Source organism: Pygoscelis adeliae, unplaced genomic scaffold (genome assembly GCF_000699105.1).
Source record: "Pygoscelis adeliae isolate BGI_AS28 unplaced genomic scaffold, ASM69910v1 Scaffold160, whole genome shotgun sequence".
In the NCBI taxonomy this organism is placed as follows: Eukaryota; Metazoa; Chordata; class Aves; order Sphenisciformes; family Spheniscidae; genus Pygoscelis; species Pygoscelis adeliae.
This window is the reverse complement of record NW_008824035.1, coordinates 2,232,554-2,258,901: the sequence shown is the minus strand read 5'-3', so window position 1 is coordinate 2,258,901 and position 26,348 is coordinate 2,232,554. Positions and strand designations below refer to the sequence as shown.

Genomic DNA, 26,348 nt, shown 5'->3' with positions numbered 1-26,348 from the left:
TAATTCTTCCCCTGGCCCCCTTTATAAATTGGGTCCTGCCTTTTCTTAGTTGCATTGGGATAGAACAGAGCAGATTTACTGTCAGTTATTTATAGGGCGTTTGTTTGAAAACTCCTGTTAAGGTGATTCTGTCAGTGACTCCTCAGAATCGGTTTTATGCCTGAAGAAGATGGCAAAATGATATTAAAAACTATAAAGATGCCAGTGAGGAAACGTATTTTCAAGACATTAAACAGCAACATAGTTCTTACTCAAAATTTAGATGAAGGATTCGGACATCGAAGGAGGATCAAAGTATTAAACTTGTATTGTTATGAATAAACACTTAAAGGTGAGGTTTAAAGATTCCTTTCCTTTCCTAAATACTTAATTTTTGCGAGTCTTTATATTCTATTTAAATTATTTTACTGTACTGAATATTTTATCTAGATTAAAAAGTAGAAAAAAACTGGCATAATGTAATTGTAATCGAGTCGTCATTTCAACAGACAGCTATGTCATATTTAAAATTTTTCGTTTGTAGCACAGACTTTCAGATGGTATCAGTTACTTTAAAATACATTTAAAAGTATTGGAGTTTAATACTCTTCATGGAGATGCTAGTCTGGATATTTATTTTTGCAGTTACTTTCCATTATTGCTGTTCTTAAAGCTGTCTGTGTGGAATGGGGAGGAAAAGGGCCACAATGGTGACTTGGAGCTTAAGTAAAATACTTGGACCAGTAAGATTTTTGTCACTCGCATTGACACAGAAGATGGTAATACAATATGGCATCTATGATGTTGTAAAATGAAGACAGTTTTACTGCAGTCATGTATTTATGTTCGCTAAACAGCTGTGTGACCTGTTTAGGAAAATTCTTATTTTTGTGATTGAGCAGTGCCCAACCTGCTTTTAAATCTTATTTTTAAACTTTTCAAAATAACTGAAAATCTGTAAAACTTAGGAAGATTTTATTTCGAATCCCAAATTGCAAGGCATAGATAAGTTAGGCCTTTAATTACCATCCCTCATCATAATTTAGTTAAATTAGTAACTACTGCTGTGTTTTAGGATTAAAGGCCCAGTTTTTCAAGGTATAAAGTATTACCAAGTCCCTTTGAATTGATACGATGGGGGTTTGTTCAAGATAACCTGTGCCTGATTCAGACTCTGTAACTAGCGAACAAGCATGCTCTCCTTGTGAAGCTCAAAGTGGTTTTGAAACCAGCCTGCTGTGTTGAACGAGGAACCAATGCCCTTTCTAGCTTTGAAAAAATTGTCTTGTGGTAATTGGTTCCTACTGTACGAAATGTCCTGGGTCAGATGCATTGGTCCCCATGATGACATGTGTCATTAACGCAGATGTAAGAAATAGTCACAGCAGACAAAAGGCAGCTGAGTATTTGATGGCTTTGGAGAAATGTTTTCTAGCCTCTAGCCATACTAAAAAAAAATTGCCCTCCAACAAGCTTTGTACTTGTTGCAGAATGCTCATCAGCGACATCTCTGCTGTGGGGTTACATACAAATGAGTTGATTAGTGGTACGAAAGACAGAAAATACGCTTTGCCGTTTAATTTGGGGGGAATTGTTAGCCCCTCTAGCTGAGGTTCTTGTGGCCAGTCACAAAGTGTTGACTGCTTTAATGTGTGATATGTTCTCAGCCAGCGAGTCATGTTGTCCATATTGTTGCAGTGTATAGTTAGAATTTTTTTTTCCAGAGTTCCTGCGCTTTGTACAAAAGCACGTATTGCAGCTGTTGTGTGTACTTTGTCCCTGTCTTCATTTGCATTGATCCAAATATTAGTACGGGAAAAATACTTCATTTCGTATTTCCAATTTTATTTCCTTTATTTTAAGGAACTGTTAAAAACCCATAAACTAGTATTTAAAGTTGTTTTTTCTTTTTAAATACCTGTACTAGCTCTGCTGGTATCCCCTGAAGATTTACAAATACACCAAGATGTCAGCATTTGTCTGTTAACAATTTAAGGCTGCTGACACTGTGAAACCCTTATAGACAATGTTTGAAAGGTTTTTGTTCTTTTTTCTTCCTTAAAAAAAGTGTAATTCTTACTCTGATTTTTAAAGGTGTGAACACTGATGTTGCTAATATCTGAGGACTTAGGTAAAACCTCCTTCCAGGAGGTATTTCTACTTGGACTAGGGCTACACAAATAATTTACAGGATTGCTTAAAAGACTGAGTATGAGCCCTGCATTGCTAGTATCCTAAGCCAGATGCTAGGGCAGAGATCTCGAGTCTGAACTCAAGTTATATTTTAAATTTCCTGGCAAATGCTGAATGATTATTGGTGTTACACGAAGCGATGTTAGGAAAAAGAGAGGATTGTCATTATTTGTGTGAAGGGAACAAAAAGAACGTGAAGAAAAGAGACAGGTAGGTCTAGATAAACGTTTAAGCATATGACTTCTTTTCTAAATAGAAAATTACCTGGCTAATAGTAAAAATTGTCAGTCGTTTTTCTCTAACTGATGTCCTGGTGTCAGACAGACCTGCAATATTAAACAGTCTGAGCACAACTGTGCCTTGTTAGTAGCAATGTCAGCAAGGTAAAAAAGCTCAGAAAAAGATTAATAAAAATAACCTGTCAGACTATATTTTATATGAAGCTGAGGCATCTCTTGAGATAACCATACACCCACTGCATTTTCAGAGTGCAGTAGAAATGTCTCCCACTTAAATATGCTCCCTCCTTATTTGTTCCCCAAAGACACACGCTGAGCTGAAAAGACACTCTATTGACAGTAAACCTTTTCAAAAGTACTGAATCTGGTAAGAAATGTCAGGAGGGGAGTTTCTTTTATCAAAAACCATGATCTGTATCACTGCATACAGCCGCAAGGTTACTTTCTCTCTCTCTCTCTCTCTCAGATGTTCTATTTGTATTTGTATAATGTTGAGAAGTGGCTGGATTAGTCTGTCTTTACTTGTGTATCGCTGAGACTTCACTCTCTAGAAGCTGCTGACTTTGTCTGCATTCGGACGGAAACTTCAGCTAAGTGAGGAAACTCGCATGGAAGTATTTACCATCATGGTAATCTAAACTCACAGAGAGTGTTTTGTCATAAATTTAGCTGACAGGCATATATTGGAAATGAAGCACGTCATTTTCAAAACTATAACCAGACTATTTTTCAAGAGTAATATAAATTCATATTTTGAGCATATTTTGGTTTATATGCATTTCCATTATTTATATATTAAAATTAGATGTGCACAATTTCCAGCCTTATTATTTTGAATGGTTATTAAGAAATGTAGTTATAAATTATGAGTTACACAATACTTTGGAGTAAAAGGTGATTTTCATAATGTCTTTTCCCAACTTACAAATAACTTTTTTGCCATAATACAAACATGCTAGCAGAGCAACATGATAGATGTCTCTTTAAGTATCGTAGTAAAAGAAAATGACTTGTATTCTGAGGCTGTGGATAGTTTATGTTGTTTTGGACCCATTTCCCAAGCAGTGATCGAAAACAGATTACAATAACAATTATACAGTCAGAAGATGCAATATCCATTTCTGTTTTAATTGAGTGAAAGAATAATAAAAACATCGTTAAGAAAAATGAGGTGGACCTGTCATACACTCTACCAATTTTTAGACTTGGAGAAAATGCAGAATAACAGAAGTGTGGGGTTTTTTTTATTTTTCCCCCTTTTTTTTAAGTCATGTTTGTTGCTCATGCTAGGAGTCTGGATGGTAGACTTTGTATGGGCTGCTGTGAGCAAGTACGCAGTAAGTACGCGTACTGCTTGACAGTAAAGCTCAAGTTAGGCATTATCTGAGTGTCTGGATTTGGCTTAATTATGAGTGCAATGTTTCTGTCATTGGTTTGAGCCTTCCTGATTATATTAACACGATCACAGTGTCATACTGACCTACCAAATAGCTCAGAGAATGCCATGGACAGGTAGAAAGTAGTAAAAAAGACTCCTTTGTCCTTCAAAATAAAAAGCTGTGCTGCTTTATGTTTTTTTCCCATGTTTTTTGCCTCTCCAAATCTGTGGACATGTATGCCAGTAAGAGTACTTGGTTTCTTAAGCCATTGCTACCTGGGACTGAATCGTCTGTGACCCTTCAGCTACCTCACCATCTCAGTCTTCTGATGAAAAACCCACAGACAGAAAGGCCCCGTGCTGGGTGTATACTGTGTTCCTCTTGAAAAGGGACCTGACTGTAGTCAAAGGTCAAGAGGCTGAGGGAGCTTGGCTCTCCATTTTCTCTGAAGCTGAGTCCTAGAGCTGTAAGCAGAAGTGTCCTTTCTGCCGTACCATGCGTGGAAAGAGAGATCCTCTCTACGGTAGCCTTGGCTCAAGTCGTGTACCATACAGCTTTATAAATCAACATTTGGAATGGCATCCGGAAGTGAACCGGGAGCCAGTTCAGCCTTTGGAGAGCAGATGTAATCTGCTTTCTTTGGCTAACACCTCTAAGCGAGCACATGCATTTGCACTAGCAGAAGTATCTGATTCTGCAGTGTAGCTCTGTGTACGTAATGTTGTAGCAATTCAGCCTGTTGAGCCCCAAAAGCATGGATTGCTGACTCTTAACAAGTGAATCCACGCACAGTAGGTCAGCCTGTAGGAAGGTCCTTTCCATTCTCTCTCCAAAATATCACTGACTGGCTGAACAAAGTAAGTGGACTGTGCATACCTGAGAAAGAGGATGTACCTGTTAACTCTTGTTCCTCGACCTCATGACTTGTTTGATAAAGATGTGGTAGTTATTAAAAATTCCTAGATTAATGTGACCTGCTGGCTGATAAAAGTAAATGTTCCTAAAAGAAGAATGTTCAAATGGGTAGTTGTCAAATGTATGATCTCGTCTTTGTGAAAATGTGGAGTGCTTCCCCCGCAGCTCTTGGTCTTCTGTCCTTGAAAAAGAAGGAATACAAGAGAGTGCCACTCAGAAGTTGCTCTCTTTCTGCAGGGGCGTGGGGTGTGGAAGATTGGAGTTGTAAGTAAAGGCCAAGCCCCAGATGCCGGTTCCTGACCCATAATGGGCCGTGGGTGCAGGCTGTCTGAAGCCTCTGCATATTGACTGGTGGAAAGGGAGACAGAGGGGGAAGTTAACTGCTTTCTAGAGGGTGGAATGACGCAGCGGCTCCTACTCTTTCTTGGTTGTGGTTCTCTCCTCCATTCATTTTCCCGCGGAAGATCTGATGAAGATTTCTGTGGTCTCCTTATACCAGAAAAATACCATCTAGTAATGATGTTGCCATAGCAGTAGCTGAACCCTTGCTGAAAGCGTAGCAGGATGAAGAGCTCCATCAGTAACGATTGAGTTCGATGGCATTTATTCTGAGACAGTGTTTAATGTGGCTTGTCCTATTGTGTGCTTACTAGTAACTTTTGCCCATAACCAGTTCTGCCATATCTGTTGACATTGTCACTTAGAAATGAGGTTTTCTAACGCTGCCGGTATCTAAAAGACATGAGGGAAGGAGGCAACGATTACAACAATTACAGATCCATTCAGCTTGTCTTACAGCTGGAGCCTGCAGTTGGGCTTGAAGACAGAGATGTAGGTGCAGTAGTTATGTTAGACTCTCCATCAGCTATTTATCTGGTAACATGAAGGAGGGGTGATTCGATTTCTTCTTTTTCTTGCCAGAGGGTGTTCACAGAGGAATGGACACGAAGGAGAAAAGAGCTTGCTGGTGGATCCCGGTGGAGATCCCAAAACAGGCCCGAGTGTGGTACACAGCTCGTCTCCAGAAATAAAACCTCAAACCAGCTATGAAAGCTTTTCTGTTACATTCCAGGGGACTTATCCCAGTACCAGGAGACTAGTTAATAGAACCTTCATTAAAATGCTTTTGCTAGAAGATGGTTTTTTGCTTTAAAAATTACATAATATGGTGGCATCTGCTAGCACCACCGAAGTTAGGGGCTTATTAGTGGTTCCAGTTTTCAGGGTTTAAAAATGTTGGTCATTAAAATTAATTCTGGGTGGAACTTGGCATAGAGAGTCTTAGCCCCTTAGGCGAGTTTTGTTACGTAGTTGAGAGAAAAACAACAGAACACAGTCCCCCAAACCAAAAACCCCTCCCGAACCCTAAACTTGTTTTTAAGTTACAGAAACCAAAACCTAAAACTTATAGGAAATTAATGGCTTAAGATGATTTTTTTTAAAAACGCCAGTTTAATTTAAAAGCGTTTCCTTCACTGGTTTTGAGTGAAATGAGTATATTTTCCATTAGTTCATATTATAAAGTACTGCTGTGGGGTATTTTTTCTTCTTTTTTAACTGGGAAACAAGTTGAAACAACTGAGCTATTTAGGAAAAAAGTAGCTCTTCACCTTTGCCTTTCGATGTGAATGGTTGGACTTGATGATCTTGGGGGTCTCTTCCAACCTAAATGATTCTATGATTCTATTCTATGAATCGGAAAGCCTGCATGTGGTTCTGGCTGAACGCGTGGCGCTGGAACTGCCACAGACGTTCCTGCACGTCGGGGGGGGGCTGGCTGGCAGGGGAAGCTGAGCTTTCCGCTAGAACAACAGGGACAGCTGTTTGTGCCGCCTTCTGACTCAGGCTCCCTTAAAACCGTATTTTGAGGTCTGGGTTATCATCGCTCTCACTTTTCACTCGTTGAGGTGGAGAGCTGGAAGTGCTTTATTCTCCCATTTAATTGCTTCTGCCTCCTGGCTGCCCTGTGCGCGGCTGTGCCTGGGCTAACCGGGTGGCACAAAGCCCCAGTGGCTGCTCCCTCTCTTGCCCTTTGAACCCAACCACTGTGACAGATTCGAAGCTTGGGTTGAGTTAGTGCAACTAGTTTAGCAAAGGGGGTTCGTTACCAGAAGCAGCTGATCCAGTTTGACTAACAAAAGGCCTCATCTCCTGAGAGTAACAGTTCTGTCCCAGACACGCAGCAGGAGAGGCTGCGCTAGAGGTAAATACTTTGCATCCCTCTCTTTTTCTCATTTCTTGTTCGTCTCAGCATATGCTCTGAATACGGCTTTTCTTTTATACTGTTTTTTTGAGAAACTCAAGTATTATCAAATCAAGTTACGAGTTTCATAGTATGTTTCTGTGGTGGGATAGTGGCCTGGAATATTTCGTGTTAAACAGTAAAGCTGTTATTTCAGCTAGGGGAAGGATTCTTTGGCTAGTTAAGCTGTCAGAAGCAGGGGACATCTGCAGAGACGTTAGTGACTTCTTTGTAAGATTTCCTGAGATCTGGGATAGTTGTGATGGTTGGGAGACTGAAGCCACAGAAAGGACTGGAAGCTGAAGAAGGATGTAAATAATATCTTGTGGTTTGCATTCACCATTGGCTAAAATATAATATGTAGAAATGCATTTCCTGCCTACAGATTTACTGAATATGTAAAGCCAGAAAAAATAACTGAGGAGGAGGAGAAAGATATTGTCCTTAGTTTTACTTCCTTTGGCCTTCCTAAGAAGAAAAATTCTACAATGTAATGTTATTTAACATGATTTTGTTTCTTTGGCAAACGTCGTATTAAAATCATCTGTGGACTGAGCTCTTCTTTACCAAATTGCATCCTGGAACAAATTATTTGCAACAGGCTTATAAACCCATGAAGAGCAGGAGTTTAACAGCATCGCATTACTGGTTATATGCAAAATCGGATACCTCACGTTTTGTCTAGAACACATTGGAGAGCAGAGGATTAGCAGAAAGTAAGGTCCTTGTTTTTAAACAAAACCTTTTGCTGTAATGAGGTGCTTGACGCTTTTGTTTTGCATAGGGTTGTACAGTTGCAAAGATCCTGATACGGTCTCCTGTATTTGACATAGAGATTTCCCGCTGGCCGCCTGTCAGTGTGCACACACAGCTTTCTTCACGTGGTTCCGAGTGGTTAGTGACAAACAACTGCAAAGTCATTCCTCCAGTCCCCATTAAAAAAGATTTACAGTGGAAGAATTCTCGGCCTCATAATGAGACTGTTGTAAGCTGGTGCTTGATATGTAAAAGGCTGGAACGCAGTCCATTTACCCAAACCAAACATTTATTGTAAATAAGTTAAGTGCCAACAGCTTATATTCTGTCCAATTTAATTATATTTATAATTTATGGGGTAGCTTGAAAGTGAGCCTTAATGGACATGACTAACCCTTGCTGAAATGTGTGAGCTCTGTCTCTTCCACCTCATCACTGAATTGCACAGGCATAGGCTGAACCTGGGATCTGCTTCAAGCCTGATCCTTCTTGAGTGTGAATAGCCACGTACGTGTGGCACTGTGGAAATGGTACGGTCGTGCCTGTTCAGCCTGTCATTGCGAATCCTGTATCTGCAGCCCTCAGCTGGACTCTGCAGGATTTTCTAGGGAAGATCTCACATCACCACCAGCTACAGCTACACTGTGATTTAAATAAAAGTGGTGTTGAGATCGGAACAAAAAAATGGTTTTTTCAAATACTATTTGGTGTCCTGCCTTAGAAAAAAATGTTTTGGAATGCAGTTGGTCTTTTCTCATTATGAATTTATCTTCTCTCATTATATGTGATCTTAAAGGTCTTTTCCAATTGAAATGATTCTGTGATTCTATGTTTGTTCAGCTAGTCGAGTCTTGAATAGAAACCTCCTGATTATTAGCATACGCACTAGGTTTTCATTTCCGATCACTTCAGGATTTGCAGTTTACACCGTTTTGAAGAAGTGGCACGCTGAAGCTTTGAAGCGTCACTTTTTTTTTTGCTTTCTTTTTTTTTTCCCTTGGTGGTGGTGGTAAGTTTTTCAGAATAGAAGTTATGGATTTATGTTGCACTAGGATGTAGAATGGCCGTCTTTGGTGCAGAAATTCAGGTATTTCTGAGTAACTGAAGGCTGTCAAACTTAATTGGTTTCTGCCTTTTCAATTAGAGCCGCAGGATGTGAGGAGAACTGGCAAACCTCTCCTGTGCCGCATGGGTGCTGATTTCTGCCTTTTAAAACAGTTTTCTCAATTTAGGTTCATTTTTCAAATCTGTTTAAAAGAAAGAGAGAATTAAATACCAAATCGGTATACGTAAGGTCAGCTCTATTGCAGCACAAAGAGAAATAAAGAAATGGACTGCTTTCCCGTCACTGCCTTTGCTGGATAAAGGGCTCTCGCCTAAAGACAAAACAGAAGCAGATTAGGTTTAGGAAATGTTTGTAGTTTGATTGCTTCCTGTGGTTATTGCCAGTTGTGGAAGCATGCTTTATTGTTAAATATATGGAATCTTTATCTAGATAATTTCCTCAAGACGACCCATGCTTTGCTAATGGAGCTTCCTAGTCTCTCTTGCAGGGTAAGGGTCTCATCTTAGAAGTCCAGCTGAAGTTGCTTGTAATTCAGTGTTTTGAGGTGTGCGTGGGAATAAACATTTGTGGATTCTGCTCTTGCTGCTACCTAGATTTCTTTTTTTTTTTTTTTCTTTTCTCTGTATTGGAAAGACTAGCTTCGAGAATGACCCATGTTACAGTCTCTGCTAGGGAAAATGTTTTCTGCATACAGTAATGAAGAGTTTTCAGTAGTTTATGAATTTTCAAATAAATGTCCTGGTTTATGAACTCCCAACCATAGAAATTTGCTTTGTCTTTGAGGGAGATTACTCTGCGTGTGTGTCTGTGTTCTGTTTAAAAAAAAAACAACAACCAATAAACAAAACCTAAAAAAACAAAGCACAACAGCAACAACAAAAACTTTATTTTCCACTTCCTTCATTTGATAAAAACCTCTCAACTGTAGAATGATTTCCTTTGGGTTTGACACCACCATTTGATCTCAGTTTTTAATAATTTTGGTGGGTTTCACTCCCAGAAGAAAACATGCTTGTGCTGTGAAGTATTCCCACTAGAAATCTGGGAAGTCTTAAAACCTCATGTTACTCAGGGCTAAGAACTGGCTTCTTTATTAATTCCCTACTAGACAACCCCTGTACAGTAAATCTTTCCATAACACCGTGCTGTTGAAATTAATCAAGCTGATGTTTGGAAATTGTTCAAATTAGATTAAATTAAATAACACCTAGACGGGGCTCAAAACTTGTGCTGATGGAAACAGATTTTAATCTAAAAAGACACGAATTTTATTGGTGCCTCTTCTTATTGGTCGATCTTCATATTATACTTATTAGGACACGCAAGTGCTGCTCCCTGTTTAACGGCTGGAGAGGTGGGTGGCTGAAATAGTTTAACCTCCTCCGCAGCTTTCTGTATCCTTTTCTTTTTTGCTTTAGGTGCCAAGCCTATGATGGTTATGTGGAAGTGGACAATGCATGCAAGTTCAGTGCTGATAGTATTACATTTATTACTTGCTTTAAAGCATGCACTGGACAAAGTATCATTTGCAGATGAACAAAAGAAACAGTGCAGCACTTCTTAATATCTGCTCTGTCTTGTCCTTCTAGTTGGTCATTAGAAATTTACAGCTTTTACTTGCAAATCTTACAACTGAAAATGTTTTCCAGGGAGCTGCACGACTGCAGTTTGGTAATACTTTTAACTGGCTTCAAGTTTTTTATAAAAATGAATGTTTTATGCAGCAGAGCGTCCAGAGTTTTCACTTCTTGAGTGGAATACATGTTTCTCCTTCCTTCATTTTTAAGAATGGATTGCTCCCCAGTGAAATAAAACTATAGATTGAAATGGACAAGGAGGAGAAAATGTGCATTTGGACACAGGTCTCTTTGATACATATTTAAGGTCGTCTTAATTTCTCTGCCCCTTAGAAGAGTCTCAGCAAAAAAAGCAACTATGTTTACAAAGTCTTCTCTCTACATTGCAGCTTTTCCGTGAAAGCAACAGTGGAGCTTAAATCCCATCTCTAATTTGTTTTAAAAATACATGTTATACAAAGGTACCGGCCACTGCTAACCATTCTGTTCTTCTGGGTAATAGTGGGAACAGTTTTTCCCTGTTCTCTTCCATGGATTAGAAGGAATTCTTGCTGTGTATGGGTCTCCTTATAAAAGCCTTTATGTAGATCTTGGTTTATGCTCCCCTAACATTTTATGCAGATGCTATCTATATGGGGTGAAAGCTCTGTGAGAAGCATGGAAGAGCTGCTTGTAAGTTGGTTAAGTGAATTAACATCAAGGAGAAAAAGTCTTTTGTATAATTTGTGATCGCTCTTAATGTTTTGTGTGCATTCCAGCATTGTGTTCATCCTTTAAGGAAACAAACTGTTTCCTTTTTAGCCCTCAGACTACCCCTTGTTTTCTCCGTGTGTGAAAATCTGTGCCGTATGTCATCTACCATGAGCTGTACAGCATCATTCACTGCAGCACCTCTCTAAGGCTGGGAGAGCAAACGCACGGAAGTTCAGTGTGAGAGGGACCTAAGCCTTTTTTGTGCGTTTGCATGGGAGAGGGAGGATGACGGTAGTTCTGGCTGATCAAGAGCTGAGGAATTTCAGGATTTATGAGTAAGGCTGGCTTGCCTTGCTGTAGCACTGCATGTGAGACTTCATTATGGATGCTTGGTCTCCTGCTCTCTGAGTATTGCTGTAAGTTCTTCAACTGGAATGACAATGAGCAGTGACTAACTTGCACTGCTTTTCTGTAAGGGCCCTGTAGTGAGCTGGAGGTGTAATATATGCATCTAGGAGCAAGACATGGTGTATATCAGTGTGTAAAGAGCATGTTGACTTTTGGCTACAGATGTTTTTTCTTCTGATTCCAACGTACTGAAACTATGTTAATTTATTTTCAGATAACATCAGGAAGCAGAGAAGTTTGAGGCAATAAATCCATTGGAGACGTTATAGCTTAACTCTCCAGTGCGAAATAGAGGGCAAAGCAGATGGAACTTCCTTGGAGTGAGATTTACTTGGAAATAAGTTGGATTACTGTTGTTTCTTACTAAAATAGGATTGGTATTAAGATTCCAGGCGCTATAGTGAGAGGCATGAGAATGGGTTAGCAATGGCAGATGTGGTAACCTGCCCTTTGCTCTCTGTTTTTGAGGTACTAATAGCAGCTTGTCATCAGTTACGCTGGGTCACTGAGTTCAGAGATGTTTTTGCAAAAGCTGTTTCTGTAGCAGGGTCCCTGCAAGCATGGGCAGCAGGAAGGGGCAGGAAGGTCATCATGGGCAAGAGTCCTGTGGGTCCTTCGTGCCATCCATAAAGTGATGTCATGTACAGCATCAGTTCTAGCATTTGACATCCTGTTTGTACTGAGACAGTAAACAACGAGTGTGGAGAATAGGTTCAACTTGTGTGCTGAAAAGGTGGACTGTTGTGTGTCAAGGAAAGCATCCAGCAGGAGGATAAAAGGCGCTGTGGCATCCCTCTCATCAGTTTGCATTCACCTACTTTTTACATTGCCAAAATGTAATTTACACAACCGATATCAAAGCCTCAGCATTTGGCCAAGTATCTTAAGCTTTTGTTAAGATATTAATAGCCCCATCAAAAGTGCTGTGGCAGACTGTATGTTCGACAGGAGGGGAAGGTTGTCGCTTAGAGAGGTTAAATTTCATTTTAACTAGTTAAATGATTTATGGACGAACAGAATTCAGTTTTTAACCTTTGATAGGAATAGAAATTTTGTCATTGATTTCAGAGGAACAGGATCAGCCTTGCACTGTCTTTTCAGGAAAGCACTAGAGATTTTTTTTTCACTGAGATTTTTTTTTTTTTTAACACTGTGTGTTAGAATTTGGCTGCTTGAACTTGCAAAATGCATCAGTTTAACCCGGAATCAAGCAGTGAAGAAGGAGCAGTGTCAGTGTGATGCCGTAACCTACTTACACATTACTTCAGGATGTGTTTTAAAACAAAGAACTAAAACACATCAACTGGGTATTTCAGCTTGTAGCTGCTGCTGCTGGCCTGCAGTTAGAATGTCAGATTGGGAGCCGCTCCATGCCAGATAGGTCACTAAATGAGAATTGTGTCTCTAAAATATATTTTAAAGTAAATCTAGTCTCTGCAAATTCAAGACAAGGAGGATCTAAGTCCCTTAGCAGTTGTTACTGGTGTGACTATATCTATTTCAGGGCAGGGTGACTCCTCTGAAGGGATATATAACTATTGGTTTGTAGATACTGAAGCTACTGATAGTAGAAGATCTTGAAGATACTTACCTGACTTTGTACGGAAGGAGAACTGAAATGTGGCTTTCTCTTCTTTTTCCCTTAAAGAAGTGCCTGGTCCAGGAAAACAGTGATTTGTATCTGGCCTTTTGTAAATATACTCAGTTATTTTTCATAGTTGTTATCTACTGGAAATGGTTATATTTCATTCTGAAGAACAGGAGTGAGAGGTGAACTTCCTGGCAGTGTTACAAGCCTTAGATAGCACATTTGGAGAACTGCTTTAGGCTGAGATTTGTCTCTGCCCCAATATTTCTTAGTTTATCTGTGGGCTAACAAATTGTACGTAACCAATTAATAAATTTCTGTGACTGGAGGTAATGGTTTTTCCTTTGCCACTCCCTGACTACAGCCTGGCCATGCAGTTCTGTAGGTTTTCTCTCTGTTCCATCTTCCCTCCGTGCACGCGCTTCGAGTACTGTAGAGCCGTCTACTGCAAATTGGCTTGTTTCTCTACTGTCTGTAGTATTGAATCCCTTTCAGTTCATGCCCCACAATTTATGCCATAGATGACTTGATCCTGTAACCACAAAAGTAAATTTACAATAAAACAGAACAAAATTGAATCCAGACCACCCCCTGAGTTTTCCACTTATGTGGTTCCTCCTCATCCTTGATCCTCTTTCGAAGAGAGCTGTTCTCACTCTCTTCATACATGCAGCGGGGGAGAACAGCCACTGGCCTTTCTGGGTCTGCATGACCATCAGCTGCCAATACAAGATTATTGTTTTCAGCAAAATCAATGCAAGGGTATTTTCCTTGCACAGTGAGAAGACTGGCCATGGTCTGAAAATGTGCAAATAAACCTACCCTGGCCAAGAACTGCGTATGGGACTAGCCTCTGCGGATACCTCCATACGTTCACTGTGTGGAGGGAAGCAGAAGTGGCGTTTTTGTCAGGTTTTCGTATGGCTGAATGTGGAGAAGCCCTGACCTGAAAGAATAGGGACGTTCATGGAACTGTAGAAAACTTCTGCAATGTTGAAAAGGTCTTATTAGGAAATCTTGTTCGTCCTCATGCTGACTGTGATTCTGTTCCTGAATTGTATTCTCTGGAGTTTTTAGTGTGGTTTTTAAATGAGTCAAGTGATGAGACTTCAGTATTTCCCTTGGAAAGAAAACAAAAGCTAGCCCACAGGGAAGAAAGGCAGATTTCCACTTAAGATGAGCCTTCTAGGAGGTGTTTTAATTTACAGCTTTAATCAGAGATGTATGACACATTTCTTGTTCCTCTCTTATTGATGTTTTGTTGTTGTTTTTTTGTTTTTTTTTCATCTAGGTTTGATGATTCCAGTCTTTTGTGTGGTGGAGCAGTCGGACGCCTCTCTTGAATACGATAATCGAGAAGAGCATGCTGAGTTCGTTCTGGTTCGCAAAGATGTGCTCTTTAGCCAGCTGGTGGAGACAGCGCTCCTGGCTCTGGGGTATTCCCACAGTTCTGCAGCTCAGGCACAAGGTATTCAATAAAGTTCTTTTCCCTCTTCTCTGCACTGGCAGAAGACAGCACCTGAGGTTGTTCGGTGTAAGGAGAAAGCAAGAAAATTGGTGGCAAATCTTGGAAGTGGTTATATCAGTTGTCTTGATTGCTTAATCTTAAACTAGGCGTACAACAAGCCCTACCTTGTTAGCCTGCCTAGAAAGCATTAGTTGGATCTTGCTGAAGTGTGAAATGGTGATAATGATCAGTCAGCATATTCATGACACATTTGTTCTGTACCGGGAGGCAGGCTGCTGCTTCAAGGAAGTCAGCACAGAAGAGCTGGATAGAACCTCCAGGTGTACAGCTAGATGGTATCTAATATTCCTCTTTGTACCAGGGCAATTTTGAACAGCGTATTATAGTCTTTAATTTTTAAAATTATACATTGTATATAATGGCTATATATATACACATGCTCTTTTTATGGCCAATAGTTGTAGTGCTAAACGTGCAGGCTGATTTATCTGTTTTCACCTACCTACTATATTGCTGCAAAGCCCTTTGTAAAGCTCTACAGGCTCTTCCACTTAGCGATGATTCTCCAGTAGCAGCGAAATCTTAAAATAAACAAAGCTTTCCTCTTTCTACCCAAAATATCAGCTTGAGAAAAACAAACCTAAAATCCTAATCTTGAGGGAGACGGGCAGGAGGTGGTGGGTTGGGAAAAGTCTTTCCAGAATGAACTTTGCATTTCAAGAGGCTTTTTTATACTAAACAGGTTATTTCAGTGCTTATTCTTTTGGATGAGAAGCCTGTAAATTTCAGTTTCATCTCCATGTCATCAATAAAACCTGTGCACATTTAGAGTGGTTTAATAGAAGCTTTGCCTGGGGGTTTGGATTTTATATGGTGGTTTTAGTTATTTTGTATAGCTAGGTATTTGAACGTGCGAGCAGAGGGAGCAGAGGTGGTGTTGGATCCAGGAGTTCCAGGCAGTGGTTAATAGTGCAGCGTTCCTTGTACAAACTTCTTTCCAAGCAGGGTGATAATGATTCATTTCCTCTGTCAGGCTCTGCTCTGTGAGAGAGGCTCAGGTTCTGCATACAGGCAGAAAACCATGCACATGTGTTTATTTACACAATACGGTAATAAAAGCTCTGCGAGAAGGTAGTTGTTTTGTTTTTTAATATGAAACATTTCATGTCGTTTTAGGGATGCTTTTTTTCTGAAAGTAAAAGGTCAGCATATCCCACTGTTTCCATCCTGGTGAGCCAGCTTCCTGTTTGACAGCGCTATCCATCTCAGTTAACACAGTTGCTCAACGTGTTGCGAGCTAACATGTGGAACACACTGCATTAGGTGGCCAAGATTTGATTCTTGGCACTTACGAAGGGGAATGGGCTTTGCAAGAAACCTGCTCCAAGGAGGCATGCCATTCAGTGCAGTGATCCACACTGGCTGAGCATCTCACTTGGGGGAACTTGGCTTTTGCAGCATCTCTCTGTTGTGAGAATATCAAGGAGGAGAGATAGATTGACTCACGAAGGAAATTAGTCATTGTGCAGGGAAAAATGGCCACTGTGTTTTTGAACTACAGGCTTTGACAATGAGCAGGTTCAGATACTAATCTGTTGCTTGATGTGTTGCTCAAATAACTCATCTAGAAAATAAAAGTTGAATCTCTAATTGTTGTAATAAGTCTAAAAGAAAAAGCTTGGGCATTTTTGTCTTTAAGGCAGCAATTACCTTCCACTAGAAAACATCAGATGGTATAATATTTAGAAACGACAGAAAATACCTTAAAGATCCGTCACCTAACAAATCTCTTACTTGGTCAGTTTATTTACCTTCACACTGAAGGACCAGTTCTCCAAAGTCTTCTATACATCCTGGGCAAATACTGCAGGTCATGCTGATTGTAAGCTAGGAAGCTGAAGTATGCAGCATGTTCTGTAGTATCTTGCTTCTGTGCTAGCTGACTGCAAGCTGAGAGATGAGGTACAGGCAGAGGCAGAGTGCTAATAGATCTCTGAGATTGTTTAGTTTAATGGGAAAATTTATAGAATATTGGGCTATAATTTGTCAACTAGGATTGACAGAAGCACGCTGCTAAATTGTTGATATAAGGATTTATTTGGGAGCACAATTTTCTGATATTAAAAAGAGGAAAACAAATAAAGCTATTTGCTTTATTCATTCCGGTTGTAGGAATAGTCTGCTGCTGTTCTAGTGCTTGGGATTGATTTCATTTAGCAATATACATTGATAACAGTCACTTAGTTCTTCTTTATGCTTTATGATCAGCTGAATTACAGGATCTGCATGAGAAGTTGAAGATCCTCAGGTGCATTTTTCAAAATGGTAAAGCTTTGAGCAACATGCTGTGCAAAACATCGACATGAGTAGGTGTCCCCATGTCCTCCAGGGACAAACTAAATGTGAGCTTGTCAAAGCTTCTGTATTGTAAAGGCTGTCTAAGCTGTAATGTAGCGTGTAATAATTGTCACCTTTTGAGTTGGGAAAGTGTTTCATTTCGCCCCCCTCTTGTTTTGGATGACTCTGAGAGGAGTAGCAATGTTCACTTCATCTTGCGGGAAACATCTTGACTTTGCCTGTTCCTTTTAGAACAGGGTCTCCAGTGGCAGATAAAAGAGCTAGTTGTGGGGGAAAAGAGGATTTGTGGCAGCAGAGAGAATTGCTGTGCAATTTCACACCGCCTTCGCTGCAGTTCACTGTGGCACTTCTACAGACCTGCTGAGGCTCGAGCAGGCGGTGTGCGCCTTGCACGTAGGGCCCTGCCTCACACTTGCCAGCTGTACGGCAGCACGGCAGAGTCTGGGTGCCAGGAAGGAAACATGGCATGGAGGGCTAGGTGGTGCGTTGCCTCCCCGGGGGGTCTGCGTGCCCAAAGGAGCCCTGCCGTGGGGCTGCCTGCCTGGGCAGCAGCCTAGAGCTGCAGAGCTCCCCAAGGAGGTGATGCTGTGTCCGAGCATATGAGCTGTAGCCTGCACATACAGCTGCCACCTGGCCTGGAGCCTCACGTACCGGCTCGTGGTCACTTGGCTTATCACGGCTAATTTTTAGTCCTGATCATTAGGTAAATTGAGAAGTCTTAGCATAAATAATCTTGAGACAAATACGTATCAGGAGGTGTACATGAAGGTGGCCCCATGCCTCACTGGAAGAAGGTCTTTATTCCCACACAGTTTGGGCAGGACACATTTATTCCACAAACAGCTGGTTGTGAACATTTTTTGTTGATGGTGGCGAGAGCAGAGACTTTTCCAGTGAGTGCTGCCCTCGTGAAACTTCCCTTTTCTGACAGGAGCTGTGAAAAGTCTTCTGGAACAGCATGGGAATTCGTTAACAGCTTGGCACTGGGGTGTGAAAGTTGGTGGTGTGAATGGCAACAAAGGTTTAATAAACATTTATGTATTTTTCTTTCATCACTTGAGTCTACACCTGACACTAGGGAACCTGCTACATGTGCCTTCCAGAGAGGAAAAGAGTCATGCTTTAAAGGGGCACCTGTTCTATGTGTAGTTTAATAAAATTTACATGCCCTGATGCAATTTTTTTTTTTTTTCATGGGTGGGGTATTCTAACTGGGCTGTGCAAGAGAAGGGAACTGGTAGGGGCTACATACAGTATATACTACTGAGTGCCAGGACCAAAGTAGTATGAAAGTAGCTGCAATATGAAGTACCCTGTGTGCAGTCCTGTAGCTTTGGGATCTGCTGTGAAAGCTGATTGCCTCCTCAGTGTGGGGTGGAGGAAGAGCAGTGCTAGTTTGATACTTTTAGCAAGTTCTACTTTCTTAGAATCCATATGAAAAAGAAAATAGTGTGATTTCTTGTGGATATGTGTATATATATTTTTTCTTTTGATCAGTTCCTTGTTAGCTGTCCTGAGTGTATACACAGAACTGGTGCACATTGTCTGCAAAAGCTCGCAAAGCTGGATGGGCCATTAAAATGGAGTTTGCCTTCTCCTCCTAGGTGCTTCTGCTAGGTGTGTTGGCAGGGCAGTGTGGAGTGCCTGCCCTGACTGCCGATTATGGGTGGCTTTAGCGGGGCACTGGCAAAGTAGTTGCTTGGGTTAGTTGCTGTGTGTGGCCACCACAAGCAAAGGGGTGTACAGAAGAGTGAAATTGGTGCTGAGATGCCAAGCGGAGCAGAAGGAGAGGTGGGAAAACGGTGGAGGGAAAAACTGTGTACTGACTGAAGAGTGGGAAGCCTTATGGTTGCAGAGAGCTGGGGGTGGCTGATTGGAGTGGAAGGCTGGAAGGAGATGTTGGCAGTGGTCAGTGGGGAAGGTGTAAGACAAGAATGAGAAACAGAAAAGGTTTAAGTATCTTGCCTTGCCGTGTGGAGTTGCAATAGCTGGGCATGGAGGAGAGTAATGCTCTGTGGGGATCGTGTCTTAGCGAGCTGAGGCCAGACGACATCGGCCCTGTCAGCCTTGCACGACTGGAGTGGGGAAGAGGAGAATTTTGTTGCTGCCAGTCAGTGCCTGGCCATAGTAGCTGATGGGGTACCTCTGCCCTAATGTCATGACACCCGGAGATGTATCTCGGGACCAACTGTTGTTCTCCAGCTGCCTTGCCTGTGAGGCTCTGATGTTGCCGGCAGCCACAGGAAGTTATAAGACGGGCTTGGCTTGGCTTTGGTGCTTCTGCAGAGCACTGAGCCCTGGAGCACTACTGGAGCTGTCCTTGCAGTGAGCTGCAGCAAGAGAGAAAGGTGGATCTCCTGACTGTATAGCAAGGAAACCAAGGCACAGACATGTAAGGGCTCTGCTCTGCATCCATAGTGCATATGGCTGGGGCAGGAAGGAACTCAGGCTGCAAGTGCAGTCATTTCCCTCAAGGGTCTAAATATGTGAGCTCAGTCCTGCTTTCTGCTGTTAATTGAAGGCCTCTTGCACTTGCGGTCTGCATTTAAGTAGTATTTCAAAGCAAAGATTGGATCTGTTTGATATGGTGACGTTTAGCGTATCAGTCCAAACCCCAGGCTTCTGTGTGTGAGAATGTGGCAGCCTGAACGCTGGGCTCCTTTGTTCTGGCTAGCCTTTGTGAGACCAGTATGACCATCTTGCCACTTAGGGGATTATAACCATGTGTACAAATATGTGTACATACAGGGTGTAAATACTGATAAGGAAATGGATTTGCCTAAGCTGGTCCAAGAGGGTAGGGCTCTGGGGCAATTGGAAGGACCTGAGCAGACAATTAGTAGTTTTTCTGGGAAATATTCCCATCTGTACTGTCTCCAGGACCGCAATAGCTTCCAATTGAATGTCAGGTAAAGGCAGAACATACCAGCTGGGGGCTGTATTGAACATGCACAAGATAGTTTTATAGTTCTGTATCAAGAAAGGTACAGTAAAAGTATAGTGAAACCCTGCTAAACTGTGCTTGATATGTACAGCTAAGTTTGCTGCAGCTGGGAAGACCAGATACGCTATTTTAACACAAGTGCAAGGTAGCAGTATGGGAAAAATGAGAGGAAACCTGGTTTCAGGTTTCTCCTGTGAATAATGTGCAATATAGGGTGCTATAATCTGGGATCTTCTGACTCCTCAGCCAAGTGCCCAGTGTCTCCCTGGAGCCATGGCTCCCTGCTCATGTTATCAAAGACCTTCTAGTCAGTATTATACTGGCTTTAATGCATAGGAGAGACACTAGTGATATAATGACTTAAGACAATACAGTGATCAACAAACTAAACGTTGGGTCATTTCCTGTCTCTGTCACTGTTTGCTGCTACTTTTTTCTTTTTCATCTGTACAGAGATAGCACAGTGGTCTCGCCTAACAGAGTTGTCAGTCCACGTAGAGTTGCTGTATTTCTCTCAGCTCAAATTCTTTTGCTACGGAGTATGATCACCCTGCTAAACCAATGCATCTTAAACAAAACCAAACAAAACCCCATCCCAAAGCAAACGAAAGAAACCAACCCAGCCCTCTTCGCAGCTCTTTTCAGCAGTTCAGTCTTACTCCATCTCTAATTAACAGCTCCTTACCTTTAGTAATCCCCTTCTGCCCCCCTTCCTTCTATTGCAGACACTTTTTATGGGTAGGCTCTTCTTTCTTCTCTCCAGTTTTGCAGGCTGAATTGTAAAAGGCCCAAATCAAATCTTTTAACAGTAATATGTGTGAGGGGTACGACTCAAATGGACGTCTTGCAGTAAACTCTGACATGCAATTTCATGACAACTTGTGCGGGATTGCTAAGCAGACTGGATTTCTTGCAGCGATACTCAGCCATCCAGATCAAAGTTTTCCTTGTAAAAGCTGCTCCTTCTCGAATTGTACATTGCTTGAGTTGTATTCTTTGTCTTTCTCCCTGATGTTTGAAGAAAGCCGGCTGAGTACTTCTCAAATATTTATCCCCCTCCCTATATACAGACATTTACCAGCAAATCACTGTTTTGTCTACCCTACAAAACTTCATGACAACTGTAAGTGAAACTCAATTACAGGAACCATGAGAGAACGTCAGAATTTAATGAGAATGCTGAAAACCTCTTCCTTCTTTGTTTTTTGATAGGCATTTCAGTGCATAATGGACACGGGGTTTGAAAGACACTGTTGTTAAAGGTTCAGCATCTCATGCCATTTCAATTAAAGCCCCCGAGTTCTCTTTAAACATTGCTTGGAACTCTTAAGAAATCTTATGTAAAAAAATAAAAGAAGAGGTAGGGATTGAGGCTGCTTATATTTGTAGGGTTTACTAAAATTAGTGTGGGGTTTTTTTTGTGGAAAACGTGAGATGTTAGGATGTCATATTTGTGTATATATATAAAATGGAATATATAATGTTTTACTTTGTTTTATACATATAAACACATATCTAATATATTTATAGTTTAATCTAGAATATAAACACACATATTTTATACATATACACACACCAAAATATGTATTTATATAAAGGTATAATATATGTATAGAAACAAAAGATCAAAATCCAATTAATAAACCAACCTTTCAGGTTACTTGTCACCCTCATTCCCCATCTGTAGTATTATTTTAAGTAGCCTCATTATTCCAACAGCATGAACTCTAGTGAATACTTGATTCTTCGATAAGCTCACTGTGAAAGTTCTTAACTTCTAACCAGCCGTCAGGAAGCATCTCTCTTTCCTTTTCTTCCCCACCTGCCCCCCCCAACCTCCCCCATGCTGGTGTGTGTAAGAGTTGCCACATGGTATTGGCTTTCTGATCCCAATATATTATTTACAGGATTCTCGTGATGGAACAAAACCTTCTACAAATAATAATCTATTTTTCTAGATGGCAAACATCTGGGTAGTATAACTAAATGGGTACTTTATTAGTGTTTGAACAGCTTAAAGGAGGGTAACCAAAGGTAGCCCTGAACAGCTCAGCGCTTCACAGCAACTTCACAGCACGGCTGGTAAGCAGGAGGGCAGGCAGGGGTGAAAGGAGGGAGCGGAGTGGACAGAGCAGGCTTCAGCTGTCCCAGTGAAACACCCTTTCTTCCTTCCCTGCGTGGCTGTGAGACTTTGCATACCTGCGATGGGAGTTTGAGGGCAAGTGCTTTGAAATGCATCATATTTTGGTGACGGCTCCGGGGGCTCTAGTGGACTTGTTGCAGTGGTGTGTGTCGTTTGTTTGTTCCACAGTCATAACGGACCAAACTCAGACTGTGCTATGGGTAGAAATCATTAAACCTTTTGTTCTTCTCTCTCCCCCTTTGTTTCTGAGAAATACTGCTAAGGCCGTAACAGCAAATCGGTGCTTCTGTTTGATGAGGGCTGTATTCTTTAGCGCTTTCCATTCACTTTACGCTGCAGGCTGTGTGTAAAAAGGTAACGCTGCAGGACAGAAGTTCCTTCAAGCTCCGCGCTCTTCAAGGAAAGATTTTCACATATTCTGCCAGTTTTATAAACCAATGAAGAAATGCTGGGGAAATTGAGCCACAGGCTTTTTTGTATCACAGCAACCCTTATAGTAGTTTGGGGTAAAATAAAAATCAAGTTCACTCTGAAAGGCCTGTGTGTACTCAATTAAAAACTTAGACTAGTGTATAATAAATTCTGATTTTTCTTGGCCCCCTTCCCAACCTCTCAGCTAAGCCCACAAGCCCATGAACCACTGGTATTTTTGAGGAAAATTGGGAAATGGTCTTTATTAATTTTAATTTAATATAAAATTTTGTCTTTTTCTGGCATGAATCTGATAATGAAGCAGTGCTGTATTTAAAAGTGGGAATAAATTAGGTTAGACTAGGTCTTCCCCTGTCCAGAGAAGGAAAATGAGGTGCAGTTAGCAGCCTGTTAGCTAACAAGCTAAATATTTAAACATTTAGTAGTATGTGAGGAGAGCAAAGCCTGGTGGTGGTTAACACAAGTTAGGGTAGCTTTTTTGCCCCCCCCCCTTTTTTTTTTTCTTTTTAGACATTCTTGTCTGCTGAGATTTTTTCCAGTCCCTGTTCTAGATGAGGGCAGCAGCATTTTAACCCTGTGGTACAAGGAGATGCCTTTCGCCCCAGCTGCAGATTGCCTTGCACCATCTGCCCTCCCCACAGGAGCACAAAGCCGGGCCCACCTCCAGCCACTTCTCTCCTGTAACCTAGCAGAGGCAGGGCTTATTCCACAGATTGGCTTCTCCTTATCGGGAAGCACATCCCAACTTTTAGGATCTCTGGTTTGCCTTGGGCGGAGGTTCCGCTATGCAGCATTTGTAATGGATATGCTGCTGGGGAGAAAGCAGAGCTCTTTCTGCTGGCCGGTCTGTCCGAAGTCAGTTTTTCATCAGTGCCCTGGTCTGGATCTCGCTGCACGTGTGAAGAGGAGTTGGTTTGAGCGTGTGGAGAGCAACGGTGCTGGCTGTGGGGTCCCTTGCAAGCTCATGGTGTAAGGCAGTACTTCTCAGTCCCCTTTAACCACATACACAAGCTAAGCATGAAAACCAGTTTGTTTTGAAACTGAAAACCTAACGAAGGGGAGAAGACTTGAAGAGGATAAATGGAAAGTGTTTCCTGGTTTTTAAAAAAAAAAAAACAAACATAAAAGAGGGAGGGCAAACACACTGACCCCTGTTCTGTGTCCGATCGTCTCTTTAGGAAAGATCCTTCTGGCACTGACAGCAAAGGGTCAATTCGGAGGGTTTCTCACCGCGGCATGTGAGCATTGTAGAAGGGACCCAGCTTTAATCCTCCTGGCCCTTACTGGAATATAAATGAGCCTGTCAATCAGCAACTGTATTTGATGTTTGCATCTTTTCATACCAGTTGAATTTTACAAGGGCAGTCTGCCCTCCTGCATTGTTTGCCGTCGGGGGTCTGCAGGAGATTAAATGGCTACATTTACAGAATGGAAAAGGATGAGAAGAAGACAATGCTATTAGTGACCTCCTTTTGCCTACTGTCCTGCTCACTGGAAACTCACTCAGAGAGTACCGATGAAGGTTCAAATTCAGGCTGTGGCTGAGAGAAGCGGGTGTGTACGTCCTCCTCGTGTCCACTGAGCTACTTGGTTATTCGGGGTGGGTGTCTCTTCCTCTCCATACTGGTGCAGGGCTTACGGAGAATCGCTCGTACTCTGTCTTCCTTTCGGCCAGTGAATACCTTTGATTTATCCAGACAACTTAAAAAAATATATGTTTATACAGGTGTGGTTAAAAAAAGGCATTGCATCAAGTTGAATAAGATGAGGTAGGGGTTATTTTTCACCGGGTATTTATGGGTGATTTTACTTTCAACTTTATTCCAACAGCAAAATAATTCTTCTAGGATGAAGTAGCTCTCAATTAAACAATAAAGCTATTGTTGGGATCTGGGGTCCGTATTTTATTCCGTTTTCACTCCCCAGATTTGTACATGCAGCTTCTTTGACTTCACCTGGCTGTTTTCGCAGTTACCAATAAAGAGTTAAATTCAAACAAGCAAGCTAGGAGGAGAATGTGTGTGCCAGTCAGGATTCTTAGCTAAATTGCTTTCATACTTTGTTTTTATAATATATTTGCTGCTTAGCCACATTTTGGCCTTTTTCCTTTTTCTAACAAAAATCATTATGTGGGATAGCTAGTAGATAGTTCCTACTTTCACAGTGACAGCTCCATGCTAAAAATGTCCCTTGGCATAGGGATCGTTAACTGATGGCAATTTGTCTGCCTTTCTGAGTAGTTTTTTTTTCGGCACCAGCTATAGAATCTATGAAATTGTGGGGGGAAAAGTGTTTATCTTGTGTTGAAACTGAGGATGGACCAAATGCTTGAGGAAAAGAATGTATCAAATAATGAGCTATAGATAATACTAAATCTTTTCAAGATCCTGGAAGGAGATGTTTAGGCAGAATTGTGCGGCAGTCAGCATGAGAAAATTGGCATTTTGTGAAATGGTACCGTAGAATATGTTTCAAACGTCACTATTTATGTATCCATTTATATAGATAGCATCAATTACATATTTTTAAATGTTGATGATGGGTCTAAAAACTGCATGCATTATGAACATAAAAATTTATTTTTCTGTGTCTTGAGCGTGGAGAACAAGTCTTTTTTTTTCTCAATCTGAAAGCTGTATTTGCTTGAAAGAATGAAGAATGGTATTTCGTTGGTAATATTCACAAATATTTATTAATATTTTATTGTGGAGCTTTTGAACAGAGGGCTACACATACTAGTTCTTTTTTTTTCCTGATATCTCTGCTAAAAGAGCATAGCAACACCATGCATTTGCATTTTCTGATCACTAAAAATCCCCCCTACCATAAATGTGTATGTGAAATTGAGAACCTAATTAAAAGATTAACAGCATGTACAGTACTTTACCCAAAAGGCATGTGTTAATTTGTTAAAACACTAAAGATTTTTATGCTGTCTTTTTTGACACTATCAAAATATTTTCAGTGGAACTGGTTGAACCTGGTCTCTTTATTATAAATTCTTCTGCAGAGTAAGATGACTTAATTTCATATCTAATTGCATAAGGAATTATAAATTATCTTTTCTAAGAGACCTATGACACTAAAATGCAGAATGAACAAATAAAACTGATTTGTTCTAGTACAAATGAAGATATATGGCAGTATTTTTATTACAGACACCATTTGTTTGGGTTGAGTGTCTGAATATTTTACAATAAGATACAAAGTGCTCTTTGTCGAGGAGTCGTTCTAGCAATGCATCTTAAGGTGTTTTACAACTAATTGCCATGAAATGAAGAAACCCAAATCAACAAAGAACAGCCCCACCCATAAAATAAAACCCTACGCAGAATGGGATAAATCTGTTCCAAAGGAAATATGTTTTATATGCATTCATAGGAGCAGCGGAATCTGCCTTTTGGATCAAACATGGAACTTTTCTTTCGTTCGCAGAGGAAAGACCTGTTGATTTCAAAAGCGTGCTTTATCTCAGAAGAAAGGTGACTTGCTGTATGTAAAATGGTAGTTTCCAGCTAGGTAAAAGATGCCACAGTCTAGACTAGAGCACACAGGCGAAGGATTACAGGTCTGGTTTCTAGTGGGGAAGCACAGTTGATGTATAGGACAGTGTACTGGAGGTGGGCATTTCCCTGATATAAAGGGAAATGGCGCTCCCGCCGTGGCCCCGTTAGTGCCATCTAACCTGAGGGGATGCCACGGTGCTGCAGTCAGGATTTCCTTCCCTCCTGGGGACTTCTGGAGGAATCTTGAACAAATCCCCCTTCCTGTCCCTACAGCACAACCAGTAGGTATTCTCCTTTGGAAACAACTGGGTATTTACCAGTAGAAAGCGACGTATTACTTTTAAGAATTGAATATTACCCTTACGGCAGAATTTAGTTGAAACTGGCAATTATTAAAGGTTTGTCTTTGTAACTGCTCTCCGTGGATTTCTATTCCATCATTGAAAGTTTAAAATGGTTTAT

General features: G+C 41.1%; 1 protein-coding gene across 1 annotated transcript in view; it reads left to right on the top strand.

The window, feature by feature from the left end:
- The first annotated feature begins 6,872 nt into the window (after positions 1-6,872).
- The window catches only part of SATB2 (SATB homeobox 2), a 118,932-nt gene continuing 99,456 nt past the window's right edge, over positions 6,873-26,348 (top strand). Inside the window, exons 1-2 of the mRNA XM_009331567.1 lie at positions 6,873-6,908; positions 14,327-14,503. Of these exons, the coding sequence (XP_009329842.1) occupies positions 14,332-14,503 (172 nt within the window). The 5' untranslated portion in view covers positions 6,873-6,908; positions 14,327-14,331. The remainder of the gene's footprint in view (positions 6,909-14,326; positions 14,504-26,348) is intronic.